Source organism: Erythrolamprus reginae, chromosome 5 (assembly GCF_031021105.1).
Source record: "Erythrolamprus reginae isolate rEryReg1 chromosome 5, rEryReg1.hap1, whole genome shotgun sequence".
NCBI classification, from domain to species: Eukaryota; Metazoa; Chordata; class Lepidosauria; order Squamata; family Dipsadidae; genus Erythrolamprus; species Erythrolamprus reginae.
Window position 1 is genome coordinate 33,201,639 of NC_091954.1, and position 9,537 is coordinate 33,211,175.

Here is a 9,537-nt window from a genome sequence, read left to right on the forward strand (position 1 = left end):
TATTGGTGGTATACCTAGATATGACACTATATATATGATATTGGTACTAATAATAGGGAAACATTCCCTTCCAAGGACTATAAAGTCCTTGAAAGGGAATGCTTCCCTCTTATTAAAGTTCCAAGGACTATAACCTCCCAAGAACTATAAAGAATTCTTTTAAATATACTAACTCTGCTTCCATTAATGTTTTAATTATTTTTAAAAGCCAGTGCTTTAATTAATTTTTGTATTGTTTATATATTTATATATTTATATATTTTCTAGCTTACTCCTCCATTATATAAAGTGAGTGATATGACAGTTCCAACTGCAGTATGGAGCGGGGGAAAAGATTTACTTTCAGATCCAAAAGACATTGCTATTTTATTGCCTCAAATCGAACACCTTGTTTACCATAAATCTATTAGAGACTGGGCACACCTTGATTTCATTTGGGGTCTGGATGCACCCCAATGCATGTATAACGAAATAATTGCTCTGATGAAGAAGTATGCATAATCTCGTCCAAAATAAATTTTTAAAAAATTGATAACTTGAGCATAATGATCTTCACTGTAATTGAGCTGCCCCAAGTCTACAGAGAGGGGCGGCATACAAATCTAATAAATAATAATAATAATAAATAATTCTCCCTGTGTTACTCATCTGTCGCGTCATCCTTGATTGAATGCACTATTTATAGTTTTGGCTGGAGTGATGTCTCTGTAATACACATTGGATAATGTTAATTTTGTAATATATGCTTTCCATTTCAAACATTGAAATTCCAATCAAAATTGCTCCCCACTCATACAGTACAACTTAAATCAGCATCGCATCATTTCCTGTCCTTGAATTCAGTTGAGTTGAAGACAAATACAGTGGTACTTCTAACTAAGTACGCCTCTACTTACAAACTTTTCTAGATAAGAACCGGGTGTTTAAGATTTTTTTGCCTCTTCTCAAGAATCATTTTCCACTTACAAACTTGAGCCTCTGAAACTGTAACTGGAGAAGGCAGGGTGAAGCCTCCGTGGGGCCTCTCTAGGAATCTCCTGGGAGGAAACAGGGCCTCCACACTCCCTGTGGTTTCCCCAATTGCACACATTATTTGCTTTTACATTGATTCCTATGGGAAAAATTGCTTCTTCTTACAAACTTTTCTACTTAAGAACCTGGTCACTGAACGAATTAAGCTCATAAGTAGAGGTACCACTGTACATTTTTGAAACAGTATTATCATGAAAAGAGAGGGAGGAGAAAGGTAATACAAATAGTTGTCAACTTACAATAAGACAGTAACTATATTGAATTCTACTGTATAGTGAAATATTAATGAAATATCAGTTTTAAATGCAATTGTATAGAATGTGAAGGATGTGTGTTTGCATTTTATTTTTATAATTATAATGTACGCTGAAGATGACATTTAATTTCATTGTATGACATGTAAAGACAATAAAATAAAATAAAATAAACAAGAGTAAAGAAGCCTGCCCAAGACCATTGTAAGTCATAATGGTTGTTATAGTAGGTCAGTGTTTTTCAACCTTTTTTCTTCAGTTGAACCCTTTGATGCTGCGCGCAGGGAGGGGGCGTTCAGTCGCTGGTGTCTATAATGAGTGAGCGGGGCCACGACTTTGACACGGTCCCTGGATAAGTGTTTTGGGAGGAGGCAAAGCCAAAGGCGGAGTGGTGGTGGTGGTGGGAATGGGAGCGTCAGGTCCGTCTTTCCCCTGCTGTGTCCCCCTTTCTCCGCTCGGTTTAGACACCATATTGGCTGGAAGGGAAGATGACGAGAGGTGGCTGCAGGACTAGCGGCAGCAGCGGCAGGCAGTGAAGGGTACCAGGCAGCAAGAAGCATGCCGGAGAAAAGTTAGTTGGTTTCTCCACAGTCCCTCTTCCGCCTCTTTTCCTCCTCCTTCGCCAGGGTCTCCCTCAGCAGCTGACAGTTAACAGAAGCCCCCTGGCAGCTGAGGCGGAGGAGCGGCTCCTTCTCTCCAACCAGAATGAAGAAAGAGAGACCCCGGAGGGCTTCTGTTAACCGTTGGCTGCTGAGGGAGACCCCAGCAAAGGAGGAGGAGGAAGAAGAGGCGGAGGAGGGACTGTGAAGAAACGAACCGGCAAGGGCGATGAAAGCCCAGACCTAATGTGGAGGGGGCGGCGAGTGTTGCTGCTGCTGCGTGATATGATCCTGGTCGATTTTTTTTCTTATTAAGTCACAGAACCCCTGGCTGGCCCTTGCAGAACTCTTGGGTTCCATGGAATCCCAGTTGAAAAACACTATAGTAGGTTATCATATGACCGACTTGAATTTACAAGTTCTTTTGTGACTATCAGTAAGTGAGCCTTGTGGTTGTTAAGCAAACTAATTGTTAAATTAGATTAGATTAGATTAGATTAGATTAGATTAGATTAGATTAGATTAGATTAGATTAGATTAGATTAGATTAGATTAGATTAGATTAGATTAGATTAGATTAGATTAGATTAGATTAGATTAGATTAGATTAGATTAGATTAGATTAGATTAGATTAGATTAGATTAGATTAGATTAGATTAGATTAGATTAGATTAGATTAGATTAGATTAGATTAGATTAGATTAGATTAGATTAGATTAGATTAAATTAAATTAAATTAAATTAAATTAAATTAAATTAAATTAAATTAAATTAAATTAAATTAAATTAAATTAAATTAAATTAAATTAAATTAAATTAAATTAAATTAAATTAAATTAAATTAAATTAAATTAAATTAAATTAAATTAAATTAAATTAAATTAAATTAAATTAAATTAAATTAAATTAAATTAAATTAAATTAAATTAAATTAAATTAATTAAATTAAATTAAATTAAATTAAACTAAACTAAACTAAACTAAACTAAACTAAACTAAACTAAACTAAACTAAACTAAACTAAATTAAATAATTAAGTTAAGTTAAGTTAAGTTAAGTTAAGTTAAGTTAAGTTAAGTTAAGTTAAGTTAAGTTAAGTTAAGTTAAGTTAAGTTAAGTTAAGTTAAGTTAAGTTAAGTTAAGTTAAGTTAAGTTAAGTTAAATTAAATTAAATTAAATTAAATTAAATTAAATTAAATTAAATTAAATTAAATTAAATTAAATTAAATTAAATTAAATTAAATTAAATTAAATTAAATTAAATTAAATTAAATTAAATTAAATTAAATTAAATTAAATTAAATTAAATTAAATTAAATTAAATTAAATTAAATTAAATTAAATTAAATTAAATTAAATTAAATTAAATTAAATTAAATTAAATTAAATTAAATTAAATTAAATTAAATTAAATTAAATTAAATTAAATTAAATTAAATTAAATTAAATTAATCTATTCAATTCAATTCAAATCAAATCAATTCAATTTAAAATTAAATTATACTTTTAAGCCACCCAAATCCTTGCGAATTCTGGGCTGTGTATAAAGTAAGTAATATAGCCGAAAAACAATATAAACAATAATAAACAACATACTAAAACAGTGGTAATATAAACAGTTTAAAAAACCACCACAATACAATAATCATACAGCAAACATTCATATTTCTGGGCCGGGCTATTTGATGCTCAGCGGTCCCCAGGCCTGCCAGCAAAGCCAAAGACTAGGAAGGTGGGGGCAATAATACAATAATACTGCTTGGCGATTTTGCCAAAACCTGGAAGTAAATGCCATTTTTTCGGTCAAAACATCACAATTTACAATCATGTAAGCGTAAGATGCTGCAATGAGCTGTAACATACCAGTAATTAGTCTCAAGACTGTGGGGCAGCGGTCCCCAAACTACGGCCCGCGGGTCGGATGCGGCCCGATGAGGTCTTTTAACCGGCCCAGGGCGGCTCACGAGATTTTACTGATCAATATAATAAGCTCCCGAATCTCCTGTCCACTCACTGCGGTCAGCTGCTGAGCGAAGAGAATTGGCCAATTTATTTCTCGCCTTTAGGGAGAGAAACTGCCCTATGGCAGAGCAGCAACAGTTCCTCTCCCTAATGGCGAGAAATAAATTAGCCAATTGCAGGCCCGCTTTCCTCCCCGCCTCCTTGCCTCTCCACCTCCTCCCCTCCACCTCCACGGTGAGTGGACGCGAAATTCAGGAAAAGGCGATGGCAATTGAAAAACTGTCCACTGAGGGGGGGGGGAAGGCAGCTGCTTGAAAACCCCTGACCTCCATCGCCTCCCCCCCTCCACGGCACAAGGCAAGCACACCTCGCTGCTGACACAGGCGGTGGGGACCGCCCTGTCCCCCTTCAGGGCCTCTTTTTCTCCCCTTCCACCACCCCTGTCTGAATGTTGTTTGCCACTTAGGAGTGACCCTCTCTCGGGCTTGTTGTGGATGCGGTGCGGATGAGGGGGAAAGCCGTAAGCGCGAATTAGCAAAACCAGTTCAACCTCTTCTTCCCCTCCTTACCGACTACTGAAGAAAAAAGAAGCTTCGTTGGGATTTTGGCTCTCCACAGAGACTTTCCAAATGTGCTTTTCCGGGCAGCCGGGCTTTTCCCCTCATCCACGCCGCATCCACAACAAGCCCGAGAGAGGGTCACTCCTAAGCGGCAAACGACATTCAGACAGGGGTGGTGGAAGGGGAGAAAAAAAAAGCCCCAGAAGGCCAAGCAAACTTGCTGCAGCCCGCTCGGTTCTCCCCTCCGCCTTCCGCCAAGTTGGAACTCTTTTTTTCTTTCTTCCCCCCCTCCCCTCTTTGGAGGCGCAGATTTTTTTTCCCCTCTTCCCAATCAGCAGGCGCGCGTGTAGATAAGTCCAACCACTTCCAGCCCACCACCCGTTCCTGCAGGAAGAGGTCGGGCGCGCTACGCGGAGGCGGAGGTGGCATGGGGCTGGGGGCTGGGCACCGTGGAGGGCGAACGGGTGGACGTGATTGCTGCCTCTTAGCTGGAAGTCCGGTACTCTCCGCTTTCTCTCTCTCTCTCTCTCTCTCAGCGCAGCTTAGAAGTAACAATGCCCAAGGGCAGCAGCGGAGTTTGGAGGCTGCAGCAAAGCAGCACCAGGAAGGACCGTATGTTGGTCCTTTGAAACTGCCGCCGCCTCCGTTCGGATGAATTCAGGGGGTTAGCTGGAGAGCCGGACGGGGGCGGAGGCGACGGCGAAGTCCAGTGCTGGGGCCATGCAGAGCTGCTCATCCAGGGGGCCGTGGACTGGCAAGCCACCCTCCGCTCTCTCTTTCGCTCTCTGTTGCCAGCGTGGTGTATGAGAGAGAGAGAGAAAAAGGAGGGGGGGAGAGAGAAAGCAAGATAGAGAGAAAGTGAGAGAGAAAGCAAGAGAGAGAAAGAGGGAGAGATAGAGAGGGAGAGAGAAAGAGGGATAGAAATAGAGTGAGAAAGAAAGAGGGAGAGATAAAGAGGGAGAGATATAGAGTGGGAGAGAAAGAAAGAGGGAGAGGGAGAGAGAGAGGGAGAGAGGGAGAGATAGAAATAGAGTGAGAGAGAAAGCAAGCAACAGAAAGAGGGTGAAAGAGGGAGAGAGAAAGGAAGAGGAAGAGATACAAAGAGGGAGAGAGAAAGAGGGAGAGATACAAAGAGGGAGAGAGAAAGAGTGAGTGAAAGAGACAGTGAAAGAAAGAGAAAGAGAAGAAAGAGAGAGGGACAGAGAGAGAAAGAGGGAGAGATAAAGAGGGAGAGAGAAAGGGGGATAGATGGAAAGAGTGAGAGAGAGAAAAAGAGAAAGAGAAAAATGAGAAAATTATGGAGAGAAAACGAGGGAGAGGAAAACGAAACAAATGAGAGAGAAGGAAGAAAAGAGAGGGAAGAGAGAAGTAGAGAGGAAGGAGGGAGGGAGGGAAGGAAGGAAGGAGAAATGGAGGGAGTTTCTTGATTTAAGTTTAAATTTACTTGTTAATAAAAATGTATAAATTACTTTATTACTTAATTACTTATTTTAAATATTGTATTTGTTCCCATTTTGTTTTTTACTTTAAATAAGATATGTGCAGTGTGCATAGGGATTTGTTCATAGGGTTTTTTATAGTCCGGCCCTCCAACAGTCTGAGGGACAGTCTGTGTAAAAAGTTTGGGGACCCCTGCTGTGGGGGATTGAAACTTCAGAAACGTTTGAATTTGTAAGTACTTGGGAGGGGGTCCATTGTAAATTTGAGCAGTTCCTAATTGATCAGTTGTAAATCAATTACCTGCAGAGTATAAGATTAGAGAAAGAATATTTGCTGTTTTTGTAATTTAGCCCTACCAGACTGGATTTACTGAATCTTTCATTTTATGTTCCAGAAACTTAATTTTCTTAGGCAGGATTAAATAGAGGCTTACAAAGACTCGGTATTCAGTCGCTGTTTTGCAGAATCGAAACAACCTGGTTAGTTACCAAGCCAATTTGGCATCAGAATGTTGCCCAACTGGCTTCAGCTCAATGCATCATGCAAATTCAAAACCTAATGTCAGTGGAATAAGTTATGGTTAAGCCTCTATACAAATACAGTCTGTACCTGCATTCATAGATGTGTATCACTCAGCATAGGTAAAAAGAAAAAAGTATAACATGATGCTGCCACTCATTTGTTTGGGCGCATAGCAAATATATCCTGCGCATGTATCCATATGCCTCATGTATGTTTTGTTGGTAGGATGCAGGCAATAATAAGTTGGGTTGCAAGGTAATCACTAACTCTAACCCTGCTTATATCAATTGTGTCCTAATTATTTCTAGTTTGGATGACTGCAATGCGCTATACATGGGGCTACCCTTGAAAAGAATCTGGAGGCTTCAGTTGCTACAGAATGCAGCAATTATGCACATTCCTAGGTGCACATGGAGCAGTTATGCATATTCCTAGGTATGTGTGGAGGCTCTGGGATGGTGAAAAATGGGCCTACTGGAAGTTTTGAAAGGCCAGAAATGGGCCTGTTTCTGGCCTCTGAGTGCCTTCAGAGCTCAGGAAGGCCATTTTCATGGTCCCAGAGGCTTGAGGAAAACCTCTGGAGCCCAAGGAGGGCAAAAACTCCCCCCCTCACTGTGATCCTGGAGGTCAATTAGCCCACACCCAGAATGACAACGCCGACCCAGCAAACAGGCAGAAAAGCGTTGAAATTTTTGAAGCCCACCCGGATTAAACCAGCTTGCACTAGCATTTTTCAAACACTATTCACTAGTCCTCAGTCTTACTTACCTGCACCGAGACATCTTAAATCATGGGCCATACTATTTACAGGACCGCCTCTGACCCCATACCTCAGTACAGTCAGTAAGGGCCCACAGAATGGGCCTTCTCCAGGTCCCATCTGCCAAGCAAAGTACTGATTTTATTATGTTTTTGATTGTATTTTAGTACTGTTGTATTTATCCCCTTGTTAGCCAATCTGAGTTCATTTCGGAATGAGTGGCATATAAATACAATCAATCAATCAATCAATTTAATTAAATAAATAAATTTAAATAAATAAATAAAATTTAAACAAAAAAACAAAAAACAAACAAATAAATAAATAAATAAACAGTTATTAGATCGACAGAGTATATACAGATCTATGCCATTGTTTTTCAACTGCTACATAAGCCTGTTTGCTCTGTATTTCTTATGCAATGTGTTGATATTGCAGCTTCCATTTCTCATTATAATTAATTTTCTCTGTGTTGTTTTGCAATTCTATTTTATTACAGCGAGCAAGTACTTCAATAAATTGTTTCAACTTATCCTTATCCCCTACCCTTCTGATCTCTATTTCGTCATTTTGCTATAGTCTTTGGGAAACTAAACATACCAGTTTGAATTGAAAAGGTGACAACATTTGGCTTAATGTGGCACTTTGTATCATCTCATAACCTCCATTGTAGTCCAGTAGCTATAGGATTTTCAGGTGTGAGTTCAAGTGAAACAGTAGAGTTATTTCATTTAACTATTCTATATGATCTTATATATACTGTAGTACATTTCATACCCAAGTTATTAAAGCCCAGAAGCAATATGTTGTAGATTTATATCTGCAGTAATAAAGAATAAATGTTATGCTTAGGGTGAGTCATGTTACATGCCATGTCATTAGAATTTTGCATATGGTTTTAAAAGACAAATCATTATTGCAATTAGTGTCAGTGCAATGATCAGGAATCCAGATGAACTTGATATCACCTAACTAAGTAATGCATGACAGACAGTTTTTTAAATCTCTCCCTTCATATCTTCCTGCTAGTATGCTTGTGGGTCTATCTGGGATTGTTAACTTTGTAATGACTTGTAAGACTTTTCACAATCTTCAGATGAACTCAATTTGGTTTTGCTTACCTCATTTCAGAGAGTTCCCCAAATCCTTCCTGAGTAGTCAACTATTTGATGAGCCACATCTACTTCATCAATGTACATGCAACTCATTTAAAAAAAAAATCTGTATTTGTTGTGGCAAGACTTATAAAAGCTCTGCTTGTCAAGTTAATATGCTATTATACTTATTTATGCTATGATACAATCTTGTTTTGATCTACCCAGTTGTCAGACATAATTGGAAACAATGCAATGTAATATGCTGTAGGAGTTTCCATGAAATGTCAGCAAAAGGTCTCAAAAGTTATTGCTGAATTAGTTAACCAGGTCATGGGCTGTCCCCAAGGTGCTTTTTTAAAAGGAGCTTCTTGGATGAGACGTGAATGTGTCAGTTCTGCCATCTTTGTATCAAGAGCTAAGGCAGAGGGGGCTAGGCTCAGCATTTCTATTTCATCCTGCGGTTCCTTCTGTGGAGGGAGGAAGAATTTCCTAGCAGATGCTCTATCCTACTTCTGCTGACTGCTAGCTGCCTGCAATTTTGCAGTTCGAATCTCACCAGGCTCAAGGTTGACTCAACCTTCCATCCTTCCAAGGTGGGTAACATTAGGACTCAGATTGTTGGGAGCAATATGCTGACATTGTAAACTGCTTAGAGAGTGCTGTAAAGCTCTGTGAAAGGGTATATACGTCTAAGTGCTATTGTTATCCAGATTGCCACAATACAACAGCTCCAAACTGGAGATTATTAGATCAGTTATCCCATCCTGGCAACTGGCAGCTCCGATCACCACTAGGGCACCAGTGAAACTCAATATCCAAATAGCAGAGGATCTATCATAAGAAGATCTGGGATAGAGACCCTTATACATGCCTCATTAGAACTTATTCATATCATCCGTGTTTGAACCACCCTGATGATCTTGATTATTCTAACTATTACCATCTCTGTTTATATTGTCTTGATTAATTACCAACCATTAGAATTAAATTTTTGGTTCTCTGATTTTGATTGGACCAAGAACTGCTTTGCTATACTGATGCTTATTTTACACTTTATCATTACATTTTAAACTGCTATAATTGGGAGGGAGGGAGGAAATAGGAATTGGGGGATGGTTTACTATTTTAATTTTTATAATCTTAACATACTATCATATGTGGTGGACTTGTACATACGCCCAAAAATTTTGGACACAAATTAAAAAAAATAATGGACCAAGTCATATTGACAAAGATAATAACTAAACCAGAACTATTCCTTCTGGGCATTTTTAGACAGAAACTAAGTAAAGAAGACAGATACCTTATTA

At 38.7% G+C, this 9,537-nt stretch overlaps 1 protein-coding gene across 1 annotated transcript in view; it reads left to right on the plus strand.

Moving 5' to 3' along the window:
- Positions 1 to 626, plus strand: part of LOC139167634 (lipase member M-like) — a 31,727-nt gene extending 31,101 nt beyond the window's left edge. The window contains exon 11 of the mRNA XM_070752309.1: positions 268 to 626. Within this exon, the coding sequence (XP_070608410.1) occupies positions 268 to 501 (234 nt within the window). The 3' untranslated portion in view covers positions 502 to 626. The remainder of the gene's footprint in view (positions 1 to 267) is intronic.
- Positions 627 to 9,537: the final 8,911 nt, after the last annotated feature.